The sequence below is a fragment of the Setaria viridis genome, chromosome 4 (assembly GCF_005286985.2).
Source record: "Setaria viridis chromosome 4, Setaria_viridis_v4.0, whole genome shotgun sequence".
NCBI classification, from domain to species: domain Eukaryota; kingdom Viridiplantae; phylum Streptophyta; class Magnoliopsida; order Poales; family Poaceae; genus Setaria; species Setaria viridis.
In genome coordinates, this window is record NC_048266.2 from 1,355,411 (window position 1) to 1,376,213 (window position 20,803).

The window sequence follows — 20,803 nt, forward strand, 5'->3', positions numbered from 1 at the left end:
AACATCGTCATCCGAGCTCCATTCAACATAATTTCTAGGCGTTCCGTAAGATATAGGGATATGTTTGCATACCTAATTTTTGGCAAGTGTAGCAGATAAATTTAAAGCCACACTTTATCATGGCGAAGGGACTCTTACCACACTTTTTTAACTCTGATACGTGGAGTCAAAAAAATCTTACCTAAGGTTAGTTAACAACTAAACATCTACCAACTTGGTCAAACTTGACTAAGGTTATGTATGGCAAAGTGTGGCTGGGAACCCAAACACCCCCAAGGTCCACATCATTACAATTTTTTTGGCAAGGAAAAAGTTCATTCAAGCTGACATTTCCTAGTAGTGTGTGTGCAATACAAAATGAAGTATGACAACCGTTTATTTTTTTCCAAGTGTCAAATAAACAACTAATTGGTTTATTTTTCTAAGTCGTTTTCAGTCACTTTTTTGACCAATAAGGCTTTGACACATCAGCATGACTGCATAAGATCCCATAACAAAATCCGAGTTGAAAAGGTATAGAAACCAGCCAGAAAAATCAGTCAAAACATAACAAATGACAAAAATGCCAAACGTTGGCACGGACCAAACGCGCCCAAAATCTAGGCATAGACCCAGTAAGAAGCAAAAGCTGGCCCATGCGTGTCGCACATTCTCTTCGCGGCTTCGCCTGCCGTGCCTTGCGCCGCCGCGGGGAAGCATGACTCTTCCAGTTTTCCCCCAACAACCCGATCCGCCCACGCAATCCCCAACTCGATCAAACCGCGCACGAAAAAACCCACCAAATTCCCCCAAAAATTTCTGATTCCACCAGAAATCTCGAATCCCGATGCGCCCCGTCAACACCAGCGCATGAGCTTTCTCCGCACGCTCGCGGAAACCTTCTCCTCGCTGCTCTTCTCGTCGGGAGGCGGGGCGCCCATGGACGCGGCGGGGGCGGCGCCGTCGCCGGCTGCGGTGGTGGGGGAGCGCGTGGCGTTGAAGCTCAGGGGCTACTTCGAGCTCGCCAAGGAGGAGATCGACAAGGCCATGCGCGCCGAGGAGTGGGGGCTCCCCGACGACGCCACCGCGCACTACCGCAACGCGATGCGCGTCATGCTCGAGGCCAAGGCCGCGCGGGTCCCCGACGCCGTCTCCTCCAGGTGCGTCCGCGTCTGGTCCCCGTTCGCTTCTCGTCCCCATCGCGGCTAGGGCATCTGGGTTCGCGACTGATTAGTGGGTGCCTGTGGAGCTTGCAGCGAGAGGGGCCAGGTCAGGGTGTACCAGGAGAAGATCGCCAAGTGGCAGACGCAGGTCGAGGAGCGGCTCAGAGTGCTTGGCCAGAGAAGTGGTGGAGGTAACTACTAATTCATTTTTGCTAATTCAGCTGCATTATTACACGGCACTGCAAAGTTTGTGAAATGTGATCGGCTATGTGCGCTTCCCGTCTAGAATATTCTGTTAGCTGCTTGAAAAATATGGATTATCAATTTATTCATTCAGTTCACTGAGCTGTTCAAATGCTTCATAATTATGATTAATCTGTTAGCTGCTTGAAAAATATGATGTTGAATAGATGAATATGAGTTTCAACTTTTGTGCTGCTGTGATGTGTTGTTCGGATGTGATGCTAGTATGTCCAACTATTTCAGTGTCTTTTGTTTTGTGTAGGGTGCATAAAATTTTCCTGCTTATCTTGTTCGCTGTAGTTCCTTGGGAGTTAACTTTGTGTTATCTTGTCTGTGGTTTTCAGGAGCTGCTGCTTCAGTAGTGCCGAAGAAGGTATAGCTTCTGGACTTCTAGCTGCACCTGTGGTGATATACTGTATCAAACTTCTGTTTCGTAGATCAACTGTTTGTTTGTTTGGTGTATTCTCTAGGTTATTTGGCATAAACACTTTATAGTGTAAATGCATCTGGCTTGTTTTAGTAATATTAAGCAGGCATCTATTCTATGCAAAATCAGTGTGTCCTTTATTTTTCCCCTCGCCCGACCAATGCTCACTGACATGTTGATATGATACAAATACTTTACTTGCTGTCCATGATCTAGGAGTAAAAAACTTGTTAAGCCAAGCTCATGTGGACTTGTCTGTGCAATTTTTATTTTCAATTTTGAAATCTCAAGCATTAGAAAAATGACAAACATCATTTTTGTAGGTTGTTGCAAGCAATCTTATTAATAGGACAGCAAAACCAGCACCAAGTAGCATCCAAAAGTCTACTTTGCAGAATAGCCCTACCTTCAACAGAGGTGGCCAAGCATCTACACATCAGAGGATTAGCAGTGGAGGTTCCAAACCTGTTCAAAAGGCTGGCGGAAGCTATGATGACAAGCTTGCTGAAATGATTAATACAACCATTGTGGACAGAAGCCCCGCTGTTAAATGGGATGATGTTGGTATGCTGCTAATAATTTATCATATATACTCCAATAAAACATCTGGTACAGTATCCTTGATCAGCAATTTGATTTGTAGCTGGTCTCGACAAGGCAAAGCAAGCACTCATGGAAATGGTTATTTTGCCTACTAAACGAAGGGATTTATTCACCGGACTTCGGAGACCTGCTAGGGGTGACCACCTGCATTCTGAAATTGTCTTGTTTCTACACTTGTTCCACTAATAGGAAAATCTGATTAATTTCCGTTTCCTCTTTTAGGTTTGCTTCTCTTTGGTCCGCCTGGGAATGGAAAAACGATGCTTGCCAAAGCTGTTGCATCAGAATCTGAAGCAACATTTTTTAATGTTTCGGCTTCTTCATTGACATCAAAGTGGGTATGTGATTATCCTTCCCTTTTTACAAGTTGGTGCAGTGGATGATCTTAATTAACTCATTTTTCATTGGCAAAACAGGTTGGAGAAGCTGAAAAGCTTGTCCGGACACTTTTCATGGTTGCTATTGAGAGACAACCATCTGTTATTTTTATGGATGAGGTCTGTGTCAAAATAAACCCTTTGTAGTAATCATTTGTAGTTATCTTCTCAAATCATTTTTTCTGAAATTATGTAATAAAAAAATTCTATTCAGGTTTGCTTTTGCTTCCATTTTCACTAGGATTTTTTTATTGATGAAACCTGTTGCTTATTTGAAATAATTCCCTACTGATTTGTTAGAATGTTGATTCACTACAAAAAATGAAAGAAAGGCTGATATGCAATTTCCATCCACTGGTTCTGCTCTTAGGCTGTATGCACTGGTGTTTTCATTAGCATTTCACTTCTAGTCCAGTGACCCCGTTGTTTTTAAATTTAATGTTTTTGGTGTGGCCTGCTCAAGAAATCTACTTGAAACACAAGGATTGATTTATTTTTGTCTTGTGACTTTGCAAGTAAAATCTTTGTGAATACTAGAATTTCTGGTGAGCAAGATGTTATCTGTATCCTTTTAGTTCTTGGCATGCAATTTTCTTACAGTTTTGAACTGCATTTATTAACGTGATTTTATAGATTCTTTCATATTTAGTTGTTTTCTTGTAACATTGGAGTCTGAGGCTTCTTTATGGTGGCTGGTTGGCTGGCTTTTACTCTGCAGATTGATAGCGTCATGTCTACAAGGTTAGCTAATGAGAATGACGCTAGCAGGCGATTGAAATCTGAATTCCTTATCCAGTTTGATGGGGTGTCCTCAAACCCGGATGATTTAGTAATTGTTATAGGTTAGCATCTTTACCTTTCTCTAGTTGTTTGATTATGCTTTGCTTTTACCCTGTGTTTTCCTATACTGAAATATTTATGATACATCACATTCGCAATTGGAAACCCTGTGCTGAAACTTTTATATTCTACAAGGACAGTAACTTTTGGTTTGGTAATGCCTGTTGCTTGATTCACTGCTGCTTGTTTGGGCTCGATATCCTGTATTTGGTTTCAGTTTATTACTTCCCCAAATTTATTAAAAACACACACACATTGGATTTGCAATGCAAATGACCCTTGATTTCAATTCTTAGTATTAGGTTTTTGATTACTTAAGTAGTGTTGGCTAGGAACTTGCAAAAATTGTGCTTCTTGGGATGGTATTTCTGAAACAGTATCCAGCACTACATAGCATGTTATATGAGCTGCCATCAGTAATTCAGTCTAATTAATACGGAACAGTTTACCTTTGTCAGCTTTTAGTGTCCACATTTTTTTTTCCACAGTTGTATTTTTATTACAGAAAAAGGATCCTTCAAACCAATAATTGTTTTTTGCTTTACCACAATTTGGTCTTTATTTGACAAAGCATTATCTGCATACTGATATTTTTCTAATAGTGATTAATATTTTCTTAATGATGGCAATTCTTTGTCTAGGGGCTACTAATAAACCTCAAGAGTTGGATGACGCTGTTCTTCGAAGACTGGTAAGATTTATCCCAACATATATATGGAGTAGTATTGGTTTTTTGGCTCAGAGTTTATCCTCCATGGAAGCTGCACCTGTTTCCTGAGACACTTTTGCCTGAGTCTGTTGTGGTAACCCGAGAATTCTTTTGAAACTGAGAGTTACAGAACAGTTTTAAAGTTACAATAGCGACTTTCTGTGTTTGCCAATAATTTTAGTAAATTATATGGCTACTAGAGAATGGTCTAATTATGTTGAAAATAAGTTATGTATATGCATCTAAAAAATCTACTTTGAGGATTGGATACTTTGCCTATTATATTGGTGATGCGACATGTAATTCATCCATACTGTAGTATCATTATTCTGTTACTGTTACTGTATTAGTCTGTGAATGAGTCAGGAGGAGTTGGTAGATGGGCCTTGGGAACATTGGGTGGAGTGCTGTGCACTTGTTTTCTCATTAATACTTTACTATACTTCCTTAATTTGCCTATATTTTCAATGCCACCATTTTGAATCTTATAATAAATAGGTGAAGAGAATATATGTACCACTACCTGATCCAAATGTACGGAGGTTACTTCTGAAAAATCAGCTCAAAGGACAAGCATTCAAACTGTCGAGTAAGTGCTCCATGATGTCACTTGATAGCTATTTATTTTGTATGTGAATTGAAACCTAATCTGGAATTGGTTCCTGACAGATTATGATTTGGAAAGACTTGCTGTGGAGACTGAAGGTATGTTAATCTCTGGTGTATGGTCATTTTGAAAAGACGGCCTATGCGGTCCTTTGGTACTGAAACAGTTGTGTCTAGGATATTCTGGAAGCGACCTGAGGGCCTTGTGCGAGGAAGCTGCAATGATGCCAATAAGAGAGCTTGGTCCACAGAATATTCTTACTATTAAAGCAAACCAGGTACGTTTTAACAGCCTGAACTTCGATATATTTCGTCGGAGTTTTCTTCATGGTTAAATTGGCAGTTTCAATGGACTTCTAGTTATCTTTGCCTCAGTTATTGCCCAGTAAATATTGGGAATGTCGATATCCAAAGCAAGTTAACCCCATGTTTAACCTGTTATGTAGTTGCGACCTTTGAAGTACGAAGACTTCAAGAACGCGATGACTGTGATCAGGCCGAGCTTGCAGAAGAGCAAGTGGGACGAGCTGGAGAAGTGGAACGAGGAATTTGGCTCGAGCTGACAACGATGCGCACCGTCTGCTGATCAGGCAGCCCTAGTTCGATCTGTACATGATCTCATCCTCATTATAGCTTACACGAGTGGTCACCCTGCTTATCCGTGCGTCCACATTGGATAGGATACGACCATCATACAAGGAGAAGGTGTATCACCGGGAACAAACAGCCTGTAGCTATAAACGTTGCGCGAGAAAACCGCCGCCTACCTACACGAGTTCATATATGGGCTGCATGGGCCTAGGGCAGGTTGAAGCTGTCTGTCGTCGTCATGGTGTAAAGAGAAACCAATGATCGTAACTTAAACAAAGGTCAAAATGAAGTTTCACTGCGTGCTTATGACTGCTGTGAGTGGTTGAGGGCCGTGCAACTGGCCTTCAGCATTCCGTTTGTGAATCCTGGAATGGCACCCCGTCCCTGAAGGGAAGCCATTCTTGGAAGAAGGTTGGATGGATTGGATTGGATGAGCGACCGACAGACCAGGTTCATTCATCCATGATCCATTCATCTCTCCGTCCAGGACGGGCGGGAGGCAACGTGCCGGACCGACCCCCACTGGCCGGCCACTGGCAGCAGCAGCAGCACGGGCGGGGCGAGCGCGCATGTGCCGGCGCCCTGGCCCTGATCTCGCGCGCCGCGGACACAGGCCGGCAGGCCGGGCAGGCTGCCCCTGGTCCTCCACCCCGCCACCTCTTCGTGTTGCCTACTTGCCTTGCGCCTGCGCGCGTCCCCATCCTGATCCTCGCCATGGCTTTGCTGCTGCCAGGTGAGATCCCCGGCCGCCCACCGGCGGCGAGGCCTGTCGCCTGCCGGTGACGCCGGCGCCGCCGCGGGATGAGCAGCGTTTCGAACCGGGTCAAGGTCACCGGAGAGCTAGCGACAGGTATCCATCCTCCTGACACAGCGACGCATGCGTTTACATGCCACGCTGCCACGAGCCCCCAGTTCCCCACTATGCTGCTACTGCTAGGCGTCAACGTTCAGGGACAATGCTCGGGCCTCTCATCATCAATGCTGCCGTGGCTTAGGATTCTCGTTTAGATGAGCGAAATCAAACCATCTTTGAAAACTCTTCAGCATTTTTTTTTGAAAAGAACTCTTCAGCATTTTTGTTTGGGCGAGAGGAGGAGGGAGGAGAGCTGGGCCGCAGTGAATTTATCTGCCTGTGCAAGTGACAGTGGATGGATAGATGGTGGTGGTGGTGGGACCCACGTGCCCTGCTGCGCGCGAGGTGCTGGTGATTGGGCGGTTGGGGCCTCCGGCCCCGCGATTTGGCCCGGAATGTTCTTGCTGCTATACGAACGATCTGAAGCTCTGAATTGAGATCCGAGCAACTACACATGCCATGCCTGCCTGGTTGCTGAAGTTGGGATCCGAGCTGGGGATTGTACTTCAAGTACTAGGTGGCGTGCGCGCGTGTGTCTTCTCCGTCCTCCCTTTGCTTGCTCATCGGAGTTAGCAGCCAAATTGGTTGCAAAAACAGCATCAGGACATTGCTGCTGCTTCACTTTCAAAAAAAAAAGGACATGCGTGTAGAAGCTGCTGCACATCCTTTAAATTGAACTTTAATCTTCAAACTGACAAAGTGCTTGTTCAAAAAAACACAAACAACTTGGGGAAAAAACAAATACTACGAACTATTTTTGAAAAGTAACACTAATGGTGCGTGCATCTACCCCATGTCTATGTGCAGTAGTACCAGTACATTGTTCATTGTTCGGACACGGAAAAGCAGCGACGGGTCCGGTACGTACGGCGGGTTCGACGCCGACCGCGGCGCAGGGGGGGCCGGCGGAGGAGGCGACGCCGCTTTCCGGTTGGGCATGGCCCCTAAAAAACCCTCTCGCATCACATCCCACAGCTACGCTATACTACACTCGTAGCTCGCACAAACAAACACGCGCAGCCAAGCACATATCACATGACCCATGCCTCAGTTTTTGAGAGGCCGGGTTCACGTCGCATCAGGCAGGGCCATGGCCACCATGGCTCTTCTCCTCTCCTTTCCTTGCGCTCATTGAGAGGTGAGATTGAAAGAAACCTTCCGATCGAGAGGAGTACTACTATGGATGGATCCCTCTTCGGGGTCATGCAAGCGAGCGAGTGCCCTCTACTCCTCTAGTAGTCTCTAGCGTGGCGCACCCTACTGCCACCAGGACGATTACTGCTCCTGCTACAACTCAAAGAAGCTACAGTGCTCTGGACGTGCTCAAAGAAATCCTAGAGAGAGACAGATGGACAGTATGCTTTTGCAGGAGCAAGGGTAGAGGCTAGAGAGAGATGGACCGCGCACTGTGTGTGGGAGGAGAGAGGGAGTAACCGCTAAACCATAGGACCTTTTTGCTGAATCATTGGAGTCTGATTAAGGTTCCATTTAGAAAATGTAGGTACTTTTTTTTGGAGGAGCTGGTAATTGTTTTCTACAAATAATTTAAGTAAATTTACATGTAATTTCTGCTGAAACACTCGAATAATATGCTTGGAATTTGCAACAGGGAGCAGAAATTGATACATACTGTCCTTCCTGTACTTCACATCCATTTTCCCTTTTTTTTCCTCCCTATGGGAAGACCAAACAAATTGTGATTCATGTAAAAAAAAAAGCTGCATTTCCTCTCGGAGCATAGAGCTATGCATGTTATGTGCTCAACTGCTCACATCACATGCAACAATTCTAGCACAAACAACCATTTCACATGCTGTGTAGAACAATCCCTAGGCCACAACCACAAACAGTGTTCCACATTGTTGGCTGTTGGCCTTATCTCTTTACCCTGCACACCCATGCAAGTGAAGTAAACAAACTTTTCTCCTCTCATCTAGCTTCCCCCCGGTTCTGGGGTTGCCATCATCATGCTGGCTCTGCCTCCCTCCTCCACATCACATGGCCTGTGCCAGCAATAACATGCCCACTGGACCCAGTAATGGGGCATCAGTACCACACTACCACTGTGCCCTTCCCCTTTTGGTTTGGCACACTGGTTTCTTGCACATCACTCCCCTCATTATCTCAAGTATTGAAACTGTTGCCATTTCCACCATATGGATGGACAGGTGGTATGGTGCAGGGCTTGCTTTTTGTTTTTAGTTATACTTGAGGGTATGTCTGCATTGTGTGTGTAGGGCTGGATTAGATGTGGGGCTGGTGCATGCATTGCAGGTGTGGTCCATGTTGTGGCTCCTCATTCTCTTTGTAGAGCAGCAGCTTGCTTATTTAGTTGTCTTATGGATAAGAAGGATCTGATATGATGTTGCCAAATTTAAACCACAGAGAAATCGTAACGACAAGTCAAGAAGGATGGGCTCAAGTTGGGTGTGTACATACATCACATTTACCAGTATGTAGCACATGTTCTCATATTTTGGTCAACGCCATCAACATTTTAAAATCTATGCATGGGCACATATGCACTAACCACATTGCCAAAAAAAAGAAAGAAAAATCTCTCTCTACCCACACTTTTTGGACGCCATATGTTTCTTCCATCATGCCTTCTTGATTAGAGAGAGAGAGAGAGAGAGAGAGAGAGAGAGAGATGGCCATCACGGATTCTATGATGGGTTCAATCAATCCATCACCATGTGTATGCATGGTCCTAGCCACTCTACACATACATGCATATGCGTACATGACGAATACCATCAGCAATTCGAACAAAAAAAACACTGTGAGGCCAGAGGATACACTACTACTGTTCACTTGCTCACCCCTGCACCTGCATTATCCATTGTACACTGAGCTGCAAGCCTGCAACAGTACCCCCGCCATTTATTCAGTTTCATTTCTTGCACAGAAGAAGATGGAGAAGAAAACTGCAAGGGAAATGAAAAAAAAATCACTATTCTCATGATCACCCGGCCGTGGTTTTGTGTGCACAGTAAGGAGAAAAGAAGGCTGTCGAAATGTTGTTGCTGATTGATGGGACCTGTGATCTTACACAAATAAGGGACCCTGTTGCTCTGCACACAACAGCTGCAGAACAGCAGCATTCCTTGGTTGTGCGCACACTATACCTACTGTTTGTTTGTTGTGCTTAGAAATTACAGGGACCAATTTAAGAACATTTCCTCTCACAGATAAAGACCTTGGTCAGACAATCTTACAAGACCTTAGGCATGCATGCATTTAAATTTGCTCAAAAAGTCTGAACATGTAAATTCTAATTTTAACTGGTGCTGCTAAATCAGTCAGCGAACAACTCTAACCGTTCAGAGTTTCAGAACATTTGCATGGGGGCCCTGAAAGCGAAACCTTCCAGAGAATTGACATCAGACCGGGGAGAAGATGGAAACAGTTCGTTGTTACACCGTTGTCGTTGGTCCCCTACCACACACATCAACCTCTATGACTATCTCTGGTTACCAGAACAAAACCAAGCAAGAACAGGAGATAGGTGAGATGCAGAGACTTTTTTTTTGTTGTTGCCAAGAGCTGGCTGTTTGTATAGTTCTATATATACATATATATAACTATATATATATATATAAGTAGCGTTGCTGCAGCAATGGCAACAATGCAGTCTCCACAATGGCATGGAGCAGCAACCTTTTGACTAGTCCAAAACTAGGCACGCAGGGCTTGTCCCATGTGGCATGCATGGCCGGGCCTGTGAGCCAGCTGACTTGTGATGAGTTGCAAGTAGCTGCCTGTGCTGCGGTTGCTTGGCCTTGCCCAGCTCTAGGTCCCTGCATCCAGTTATTGCTCGGCAGTTACTAAGGTGCAACGCCTTTGCACAGTTGCAGCCTAGGCTTTCGGCCAGGCCAGAAAAAAGAGAGCGAGGCCACTGGTTCATTGAAGGCAAGTTTGGATGCATCTCCCTCTTTGGCTCTCCTCTCTCCCCCCCCTTTAGAGAGAGATTTTTAGAGAGAGATCTAGAGAGAGAGAGAGGTTTTGGAATGTTCATATTTGTTTGCATGTGGTGTGCATGAGTAGCCAACATCTATCTCTCTGATGCCTGTATGGCTGCCTAGCTGCTTTGTGCCTATTTTTCCTCCATTGATATGCTACTTGCATTGGCCTGCCTGTTTTCAGTTTTCTCTCTCTTTAGTCTTTACCAGCCTGCTGGCTCGTGTTGTCACACACACGCAGAAACAGAGAGGCTAGGTGAGGGATGTACAGGGCGCCTTGTGATCGATGCAGCTCTAGCCAAGGTGATGAAGGCTGCAAAGCCTGAGGCTATACTCTTGGTGTGTGTTTTATGACTCATGCATGGATGGAAGCCAGACAGGAGAGCTAATTATAAGGCACACCTCCCTCTCTGTATACTAGTAATATTTCTCTGCCGTGTTGCTCATGGAGTACTTGCTTGTCTGGCCTCTAGCCTACAAGGAGCAGGATGAGCCAGCAGCAGCCGATGCGTTGGGCAGCTCAAAGGAAGAAGAAGAGCACCAGCTTTGTCAGGGGCACATACAAGCTTGAGAGTTGGGACACACGTGAAAAAAGAGAGACAAAGATTTAGGGCCTGTTTGGCTCCATAGTGTTAAAGTTTAACACCCGTCACATCGGATGTTTGGATGCTAATTAGGAGTGTTAAACATAGACTAATTACAAAACTAATTGCACAGATGGAGTGTAATTCGTGAGACGAATCTATTAAGCTTAATTAGTCCATGATTTGACAATATGGTGCTACAGTAACCATTTGCTAATGATGGATTAATTAGGCTTAATAGATTCGTCACGCGAATTAGCACGGGGTTCTGCAATTAGTTTTATAATTAGCTCATGTTTAGTTCTCCTAATTAGCATCCGAACATCCGATGTGACACTGTTAAAATTTAGCACCTCGTATCCAAACACCCCCTTAATTCGAGAGGAGCATTTGCAACTCCAATAGAGTAATGCATTTGCATTTGGCCTCCCAATGCATTGTCTAACTGTTATCGATCAACGAAATGAAATAAAGGGTGGATTAATTCCATTCCTGCAACAGCTACACACACTACTATCGTGAATGCAAAGCGTAGTACGTAAGACGAATTTAATTCCTCTGCTTACGTTGCAAACATGCGTTGATAACAGTGCATACATGTGTGTGCACGAGATGCACTGGCGTTGGCATTGCAGCCGTCTGGATCATGTACCAAGTGTGATGGAGCCTGAACGCATCAGCATAATGCAGAGCAGCAGCAGCAGCGGCAGGAGTTACTTCGATCGCAGCAGAGCCGGCCCTGCTGATGGCTCTGCATGCAGAGAGCCGGCATCGAGATCGATGCAGGGCAGGGCAGGGCAAGCGAATGCAAATGCATGCTGCGTGCAGGGCAGGGCAGGGAGAAGTAGGGGACGTTTGGAACCTTTACTGGAGCTTGCCTAGCCTTGATGGGCAAGAATTTAGCACAGCACGTACGCATGATGCCGGCATTGGGAGGGCTCGAATCTTGGAGGGAAACCCAAATGTTCATTGTTTTCAAATAACCAAGAGAGAGAGAGAGAGGCGTGGATGCAATGTGAATAGTCACTGTTATAATTCTTGTGGTAAAATTAACGCACTACACATGATCTAGGTAGCCAAAATGCATCTACAAAGTGTGAACGTCAGTGCTATCGAATTATTCCCATCTATTAGATTAACGATCTAACCATCCTTTTTAATCTTTACATTCGATATGTGTGTAGATGGGATCGATAACTATATCTAGTGAGGTTTCTACGATAACACTTCAAAGATGCACAAGAGTTTGTTCAAACAAATGTATCCCTAAGTATGGCTCCACTATGAAGTGCGCCAATTAATTCAATAGCCGAAACGAGAAACGACGATCTTGACTTTAGGGGCTAAAAGTCGCCGAAGAGCTTAATCAATGTGGATGGTCACGGAGCTTCATGTGAGTACCAGACATAAGCATGTACTCCTACCACTCTTTGGAGAGCCCTAATTCCATGGACATCGAGTCATGACCACATTCATGGTCCGGTCTAACCCAGGGCCCCGACCATGATTAATAAACCAATAATTGCAGCCACCTTCCCTAATCAACGATTCAACCGCATCTCCTCGAGACCTTGACGAGCCATCAGCCATGGGCGACAGCTCGTACGGGCTGCACGGCTGTGGTCGTGGTCGGCAATGGCCGGTGGTGACTGGTGACCACGAGGAGGAGGGAGGAGGAGGGGACGCCGTCGCGACGCCATTCCCTTCCCTCCCTCCATCCACTCCGCTCACAGTCACAGCGCCGGCGTGAGCGTCATCCAGCTCACCAGGCACAGTACGATCTGTACCTACAAAACGCCGCCGCAGGCCATGGGGCCTCCGGGCCCACCTCCAGCCGCGGCCACACGGGAGGCCACAGGGTTCCTCACCCGGAGACGATCCCGCCTCCCCCCCCCCGGTAACCGACTGGCGGGCGCGCCTCTCTTTTTACGCGCGCTCTATTTCGCCCGGCTTAAACCCCTCACCCACCTAGCCGACATGTGGGCCCCGGATCCCTGCCGCAGACGGCAGCCGCTGCTCCGCCCACTGACAGGTGGTTCCAGTGTCTTCCGGGCCCACGTGTCATCGAGGTTGCGGCCTGGCGGCCGCAAGGAGCCAAACGGTGGAGGAGTTTGAAAACGGGAGGCCCACGGGCCCCTACGGGCTACACGTATCACCCCTCTGCGATGTGGGCCTAGACTCTGACGCGGTGGGCCCGGGACCGTCAGCCTTAACACCACCCTTCTCCCTCCTCCCTCTTCTCTCTCCTACCACCACCACGCTCTGGCACTGATCGATCTCCGTTTTCTCTCTCCTCGCTGCGCGCTGCGCGCAGTGGCAGCGGCTGCCCCCCGAAAGCAACCACAGTCACGTCGCTATCGCCACCACCACCACAAAAACGCATCGCACGCAGACCCCGTCGCCCTCCTACTCCTCTCTTCCCCCCCTCCATCCTGCCCGTCACATTGACATGGAGCGGCGCTTGTGCCCGTGCTAGCTGCGGCGACGAGCTCGTAGTAGCAGTGGCCCGGGCTGGCTGTTGTTGCCTGAACGCAAAGGTGGTGGCTTTGGCGGCTGGGATAGCGAAGGCTTCGGAAGGTTCCTCTCTTGCGGACTCGCGGGATGGCGGCGCTGCGGCCGTGGTGGTCTGCGGCGGCGGCGGTGCTGGTTCTTGCGGCGGCGGCGGCGGGAGGAGGGGATGGGGACGGGGAGAGGCGGGCACTGATGGCGGTCAAGGCCGGGTTCGGGAACGCGGCCAACGCGCTCGTCGACTGGGACGGCGGCCGCGACCACTGCGCCTGGCGCGGCGTCGCCTGCGACAGCGCCTCCTTCGCCGTCGTCGGCCTGTGCGTACACTCTTCTTCGATCTCTCCTCCTTGTGTGTTGTGCCTTTTGGTTTCTCGCGGCTGCGTGGCGGCGCTTGTGAAATCCTCTTGCCCTGCTTAATTCCTGCATTTCTTGCTCCGCGCGGGTTGCTTGGCTTGCGCTATTCATCTTTCTTGCGTTTTGATCAGGAGCAAATCACTCACTGGAATGTTTCTCTCTTTTTGGGGACATTGCAGCATGTTTTTTTTGCCATTCAAGCTTTGTTCTTGGAACATTCTGCTTGCCGTAGCATATCTGAGAGAAAATGCTTTCATGTTGCCCATTTGTTGGGCGAAAATAAAAAGGGTCGTTTTTTACATGTTTGCTGAAAAACAATTGAGAATCTTCTGATGAGATTGTTTTCTGTGGAAAAACAGGAACCTGTCAAATCTAAACCTAGGAGGGGAGATCTCACCGGCTATAGGGGAGCTCAAGAGTCTACAGTTCGTGTAAGTGGATGACTCGGAGAACCGTACAATTTCCCCTCCCTACATCCGCCTGAGATTTTGTGCATTTTGACTATACCCGTATCCCTATTTTTAATCCTACCACACCTCATATGATTTGACCCCTCGTGCCATGATGTGACACGGTTCTTTAGTATTTTATTTACTTTAAGCCGACACATCCTAGATTTACCTGCTGATTAGTTTATTTGTGTGCTAATGATTTGCTCGTGCAGGGATCTCAAGTTGAACAAGCTCACAGGCCAAATCCCAGATGAGATTGGGGATTGTGTCTCCTTAAAATATCTGTGCGTCCCTGAATCCAAGTCTTCTTTTATTGTGTTACTACCTTTTTGCTGTAGATTAGCATTTTTTTAATCGGTCTCTGTTTTTTCTTGTCTATTATCTATGCAGGGATTTGTCTGGCAACTTGCTGTATGGAGACATCCCCTTCTCCATCTCCAAGCTCAAGCAGCTTGAGGACCTGTAAGCCCTCTCAATTCCTGTTTCCTGACTCCTTTTAGCAAGATATCGTCACTTTTGCACCTATATTGGAGTATCTAAGTGGTTGCAGTAAAAAATGGGAGGCAGTTGCACATGCTGCTTCATGATTAGCTTGTGTGATACAGGCATTTGTTGTGATACAAGAAATTGTTTATGGTTTTTGTCTGTCTTGCTACCTACTCTTTTTAGTGCTTTTGGATTGCTGTTTTTTTTTACATTTTTCTCTCCTATCTTGATGCAGGATTTTGAAGAACAACCAACTCACGGGACCCATCCCTTCCACATTGTCCCAGATTCCAAATCTCAAGACCTTGTAAGCTTCCTAGGACCTTTATCTATCTGTGACCTTTACTTCTTTTATGATTGCTGGACACATTTGGTGATTTTGTTCTGTTTGTTTCACCTACCTTTCTGCTTTATTGTGCATACCAAAGGAATTTCCTTTTGTGTTTTTTTTTTGTCACATATGTTCTCTTGGTGATGAAATGTTCATTTGTTTCTTTGGAATAGGGACCTTGCTCAGAACAAGCTTACTGGCGACATCCCGAGGCTCATCTACTGGAATGAAGTACTGCAGTACCTGTAAGCACTATACAACTTGCATACCTTAAATATGTTTTCAGATGATAACATTTCTGTTCTCTTGATCCTCAGAGGCTTGAGGGGTAACTCACTGACTGGAACTCTGTCACCTGATATGTGCCAACTGACTGGCCTGTGGTACTTGTAAGTTCAACTGCCCTGCTCCATTGTATGTCCTTCTGCATATCTACAGTGTGATCTTATTGACGTAGTTGCCTTCCATATATGCAGTGATGTAAGGGGAAACAATCTCACAGGAACCATTCCAGAGGGCATAGGGAACTGTACTAGCTTTGAGATTCTGTATGTTGGCCCTAATGATTCTATTGGTGTGTTGGTTCTCCTTAGGTTAGGATCCTAAATTTTTTTGCCTATTTGGCCTGCAGGGATATTTCATACAACCAAATCTCTGGAGAAATACCTTACAACATAGGATACCTTCAAGTAGCCACACTGTAAGTCATCCTGATTTCTTCAAATCTTCTGTACTTTTACCCCCTTTTTCTCTCTTGCAGTACTGTGCTTTGCTTCATTTAGATAGTTCTATAGCTGACCTATGTCCTGATGCACAAGTACATACTTGCATGCAGGCCTTCTGTTTAATCCTTGCATTGTTTTTTACAGGTCACTTCAAGGAAATAGACTGACTGGAAGAATTCCAGAAGTGATTGGCCTCATGCAGGCTCTTGCTGTCCTGTGAGTAAAAAGTGAAATACAGCAGTTCAGTCCATTAATACCGGTTTCTTTACTTGTCCATAAACACTTGTCCAAATTTGATTCTCAGAGACCTGAGCGAGAATGACCTGGTAGGGCCGATTCCTCCTATACTTGGCAACCTATCCTACACTGGCAAACTGTTAGTATCATCAACATTACTCTTCTTTCCCAAACCATATTTTTTTCTTTTATTAATAGTTTATATAACCATTCATTTTCAGCTATTTACATGGCAACAAACTTACTGGGCACATACCACCAGAACTGGGGAACATGAGTAAACTCAGCTACCTGTAAGTAATTGTTATCTTAATAATTTTGCATGTACGTTGATGTGTGATCTTAATGGAGTTCAACATTAATTCCATCCAGGCAGCTGAATGATAATGAACTAACTGGCACCATTCCAGCTGAGCTTGGCAAGCTCACAGAATTATTTGAGTTGTAAGAACCTATCCCATATGCAAGTACACAAATTAATGTTTATTATGATCTCTGTATTTACTGATAAGTTGTATAATTCTGTAGAAATCTTGCCAACAACAATCTTGAGGGTCATATTCCTGCAAACATCAGTTCCTGCAGTGCACTGAACAAATTGTAAGTTTGTAAGCATGCATTTATCACAGTATTCAATGGAACAATAATGTGTTTCTCATGCTTAAATTATGTTTCTTTCGTTCTCAGCAATGTGTATGGCAATAGACTGAATGGCTCTATCCCTGGTGGTTTCCAGAAGTTGGAGAGCTTGACATACTTGTAAGTAGTTGCACTTGTAGAAGTCTTCTTACAACTGTTGCCCTTCCGAGCACGTTATTATTTCTTTTTTAGTATTTTACCACTCTGGTGTGTAATTAATTTTATCTCAAAAAAATATAGGAACCTTTCTTCAAACAATTTAAAAGGCCAGATTCCCTCTGAACTTGGTCACATAGTCAACTTGGACACACTGTAAGGAGACCTTTTTACCTATATTATTTGTTACCTAGTGCTATGAATTCTCTGAGTTATGTGTTGCGTCGCAGCCACTTCATTTTGTTAACTATCTTCTTCCTCCATTTTGGCACAGGGATCTGTCCTACAATGATTTTTCTGGACCAGTTCCTCCCACTATCGGTGATCTCGAGCATCTTCTTGAATTGTGCGTCAAGGACCAACTTTTTAGAATTCATATTGACTTTTCTATGTGCATTATTGCCTGATGTCCACAACTGTTTGTGCAGGAATTTGAGTAAAAACCATCTTATTGGATCTGTGCCTGCTGAATTTGGAAACTTGAGAAGCGTCCAAGTAATGTAAGGGAACACCCTTGTGAAATGTTGTCATGTGTTCTAGTAATATGCGATCATATGATTCATCTGAAGTATTCTTTATGTACAGCGACATATCCAGCAACAACTTGTCCGGTTATCTCCCTGAAGAACTTGGACAGCTGCAGAACCTTGATAGCTTGTGAGTCCTCCTTCATGGTACTATTATTCTGAATTTCTACTGCATGTGATGGTAGAATTTTACTGATCTGTGGTTTTATTACACAGGATTCTTAACAACAACAATTTAGTGGGGGAGATCCCTGCTCAGCTGGCTAACTGCTTCAGCTTAATTACCTTGTATGTTTTCTGTCTTAACTTTGCCCTAACAGCATGGTTAATGACTTCTCCAGAATTAAAACATGTGTTATGTTCATTTCAGGAATTTGTCATACAACAACTTTTCTGGACACGTCCCATCGGCAAAGAACTTCTCAAAATTTCCAATGGATAGGTATGAACAAATGGCTCCATCTGCAGTCTTTGATATCCGTTTGCTTATAGTTTCTGAAAAATAATGATTTCTAAATGCAGCTTTGAAGGTAATCCTATGCTCTATGTGTACTGCCAAGACTCCAGCTGTGGACATGCTCATGGAACAAAAGGTACCATACAAGTCCTGAGCTAGTACTCAGCAGCCACTTCTCCATTTGCTTCTAACTCATGCTTTTATGACTTTTATACTACAGTCAACATTTCTCGGACAGCGGTTGCTTGCATTATCTTAGGCTTCATCATACTACTCTGCATTATGCTGCTGGCAATCTACAAAACAAACAAGCCACTGCCACCTGAGAAAGGATCTGACAAGCCAGTGCAAGGTATGCGCACGTCACTCACCCCTTGCATTGCAGTATATTCCAGAGCCATGTCCTAATATGCTGACGCTCGTTTACTACTTTTCTTCATCATGTTTCAGGACCACCAAAGCTAGTAGTCCTTCAAATGGACATGGCTTCCCATACCTATGAAGAAATTATGAGGTTAACTGAGAATTTTAGCGAGAAATACATCATTGGTTATGGCGCATCAAGTACTGTGTACAAATGTGATCTCAAGAGCGGCAAGGCCATTGCTGTCAAACGGCTTTACAGTCAGTATAACCACAGCCTCCGTGAGTTTGAGACAGAACTGGAGACGATTGGTAGCATTCGACACAGGAATCTCGTCAGCCTTCATGGCTTCTCACTCTCTCCTCATGGAAACCTGCTCTTCTACGATTACATGGAAAATGGTTCCCTGTGGGACCTTCTTCATGGTTAGGACTTAGGACTTCTGAGCCTTTATTCATGTTGTTTCCTTGCACTCTTTTGCAAATGCCTCAGTAAACATAGCTGTGATGACCCGTGGTCAATTTCAGGTCCATCAAAGAAGGTGAAGCTTGATTGGGACACGAGGCTGAAGATCGCGGTGGGTGCTGCGCAAGGACTGGCCTATCTTCACCATGACTGCAACCCTCGCATAGTCCACAGGGATGTCAAGTCCTCAAACATCCTGCTCGACGAGAACTTTGAAGCGCACCTCTCTGATTTCGGCATCGCCAAATGTGTCCCAGCTGCCAAGTCCCATGCCTCCACCTACGTGCTAGGAACCATCGGCTACATTGATCCAGAGTACGCCCGGACATCAAGGCTGAATGAGAAATCTGATGTCTACAGCTTTGGCATCGTCCTTCTGGAGCTGCTCACTGGGAAAAAGGCCGTCGACAATGAATCCAATTTGCATCAATTGGTAAGTCACCACGCTGAATTCCTTTACCAGATCCTTCTTTAATTGTTCCATGCTAGTCAAAGTCAGTACTGAAATAAAAAGACAGAATGTGATGCAATGTAGTTGCAGATTTCTTGGAAAGATTTGCTTGACTGATAGATGTTCCTGGCATGTGCAGATACTTGCAAAGGCTGATGACAACACGGTGATGGAGGCTGTGGACTCGGAGGTGTCAGTGACGTGCACGGACATGAACCTGGTCCGGAAGGCCTTCCAGCTCGCCCTGCTGTGCACCAAGCGGCACCCGGCCGACCGTCCGACCATGCACGAGGTGGCGAGGGTGCTGCTTTCCCTTCTGCCGGCACCCGCCGTGAAGCCTCCCACGACGAAGGGGGCGGCCGGCGACTACACCCGCTTCCTGGCGACGACGACGGCTGACATGAAGCACGACGTGTCCGTCGACATCGGCGACAACAGCTCCTCGGACGAGCAGTGGTTCGTGCGGTTCGGCGAGGTCATATCCAAGCACACAATGTCATGATCCCCCCTTCTCCCTCCCTCTCTAACTCCAGAGTTCCCAAATTTTTCTCCCAAGTAGAGATCCAAGTAAGAAGGTAGCAAAAGCATAGTAGCACAGTGCAGGAAGGAAATAGGTGTAGGATTCGCAGTAGATGATGATGTCCATTGTTCTTCTTGATGTTGTTTTGGAAGGAGATGATGTGGTGCTGGTAGGGAAGGGATTGCCGTGGTGGTTCAGGGTGTAATCACGACACGAGCCCGGTGGATGGATCTGTCAGACAGAGGTGTCCCGTGAGCGCCATGAATCCGAGGCATTCATGTGCTGGGGGCGATTCAGAGCTAGGCCATGGAGCTTTCTTGGATCCTGGGAAAACGCATTGAATTGAACCATGTATCCTGCATTGGACAAGCCGGGCTGTTGTAAATGAAATGCATCACCTTTTTTGACTGGTATCTATGAGTTGCTCTCTTTCTCTCTCTCTGCTGTCGTCATGGTCCCTCTGCGGTGCATGGCTGGAAGCCTGGAACTGAATTTACGCCCGTTTGGCCGCCTCGTTGTCCTTCTTGTTCGTCAGCAAGATGAGCGCTGAGTCGTGTAGCTCGTGAGTCGTGAGTACGTCTTCGCAGTGAATGAAACCTTTGCGTCGAAAGGGAGAACGTTTCAGCCGTCGTAACTTCTTCGATTTTTCTGTGCTTGAACTGTTGCTGATCTTCTTTTCCTCTGATTTTCTGAAGCGGAACACCGTGCTCCGTGTGTTAACACTCAACAGGTAAGAGACAGTCAGGATCGTGCCAAAACCCTTGGCTGTTAGGATTAGTGCACAGCACAGGAGGCCGACGGCGCCAGGTGGTGACTGTTTGTGGAGCTCCTGTCTCGTCTGGTAGTCAATGGCAGTTCTGCGAGCAACCGGGTCCCTTCTCCGACTTGACTCGGCCATGCGACCTGCCGGCTGCTGCCCGCTCTGACCTGGAGCATGGAAGCCTTCTGTTATAGCAGCCCACTGCAGCAGGCACCTGCCAATGTAGCTGACAAGGCACGCGCCGTGCGTGACGCATCGCTGCGCGCCACTGGCATGTGTCCTGGCGCCACTCGCCGCTCCACCTGCCGGTGACCGCACTGTTTGCTAACAACAAGGCCGCCCCAACAGTATCGCGTCGTGCCGGCAGGAAACGCCCGTCAGGGTGAGGCTGAGGCGGCGGCCCGGCGGCTGACTGACAGGTCCCGATGTGCCGT

The 20,803-nt window shown here is 46.2% G+C and overlaps 2 protein-coding genes across 2 annotated transcripts; both read left to right on the forward strand.

Annotated features, from left to right (window-relative positions):
- The first annotated feature begins 637 nt into the window (after nucleotides 1-637).
- LOC117853037 (uncharacterized) lies at nucleotides 638-5,844 on the forward strand. Its single transcript, XM_034735388.2, has 13 exons — nucleotides 638-1,139; nucleotides 1,236-1,333; nucleotides 1,730-1,758; nucleotides 2,136-2,376; nucleotides 2,456-2,551; nucleotides 2,638-2,753; nucleotides 2,832-2,912; nucleotides 3,511-3,634; nucleotides 4,274-4,323; nucleotides 4,840-4,930; nucleotides 5,011-5,046; nucleotides 5,125-5,225; nucleotides 5,394-5,844. The coding sequence occupies exons 1-13, from the start codon at nucleotides 850-852 to the stop codon at nucleotides 5,508-5,510; spliced, it is 1,470 nt and encodes a 489-aa protein (XP_034591279.1). The 5' UTR covers nucleotides 638-849; the 3' UTR covers nucleotides 5,511-5,844.
- Nucleotides 5,845-13,200: 7,356 nt separating this feature from the next.
- LOC117853028 (LRR receptor-like serine/threonine-protein kinase SIK1) lies at nucleotides 13,201-20,022 on the forward strand. The gene is made up of 26 exons (XM_034735373.2): nucleotides 13,201-13,762; nucleotides 14,159-14,230; nucleotides 14,464-14,535; nucleotides 14,642-14,713; nucleotides 14,973-15,044; nucleotides 15,242-15,313; nucleotides 15,386-15,457; nucleotides 15,545-15,616; nucleotides 15,700-15,768; nucleotides 15,938-16,009; nucleotides 16,098-16,169; nucleotides 16,252-16,323; nucleotides 16,403-16,474; nucleotides 16,559-16,630; nucleotides 16,718-16,789; nucleotides 16,910-16,981; nucleotides 17,100-17,171; nucleotides 17,254-17,325; nucleotides 17,411-17,482; nucleotides 17,569-17,640; nucleotides 17,723-17,794; nucleotides 17,875-17,945; nucleotides 18,030-18,161; nucleotides 18,260-18,598; nucleotides 18,701-19,071; nucleotides 19,229-20,022. Exons 1-26 carry the CDS (start codon nucleotides 13,539-13,541, stop codon nucleotides 19,589-19,591), a joined length of 2,937 nt encoding a protein of 978 aa, XP_034591264.1. The 5' UTR covers nucleotides 13,201-13,538; the 3' UTR covers nucleotides 19,592-20,022.
- The last annotated feature ends 781 nt before the right edge of the window (nucleotides 20,023-20,803 follow it).

Coding starts and splice junctions, on each gene's coding strand:
- LOC117853037 (XM_034735388.2), top strand. CDS start 850: ATGAGCTTTCTCCGCACGCTCGCGGAAACCTTCTCCTCGCTGCTCTTC. Junction 1,334..1,729: donor TGGCCAGAGAAGTGGTGGAG/GTAACTACTAAT, acceptor TGTGGTTTTCAG/GAGCTGCTGCTTCAGTAGTG. Junction 2,913..3,510: donor CTGTTATTTTTATGGATGAG/GTCTGTGTCAAA, acceptor TTTACTCTGCAG/ATTGATAGCGTCATGTCTAC.
- LOC117853028 (XM_034735373.2), top strand. CDS start 13,539: ATGGCGGCGCTGCGGCCGTGGTGGTCTGCGGCGGCGGCGGTGCTGGTT. Junction 15,617..15,699: donor TGTACTAGCTTTGAGATTCT/GTATGTTGGCCC, acceptor TTTGGCCTGCAG/GGATATTTCATACAACCAAA. Junction 16,324..16,402: donor ATGAGTAAACTCAGCTACCT/GTAAGTAATTGT, acceptor AATTCCATCCAG/GCAGCTGAATGATAATGAAC.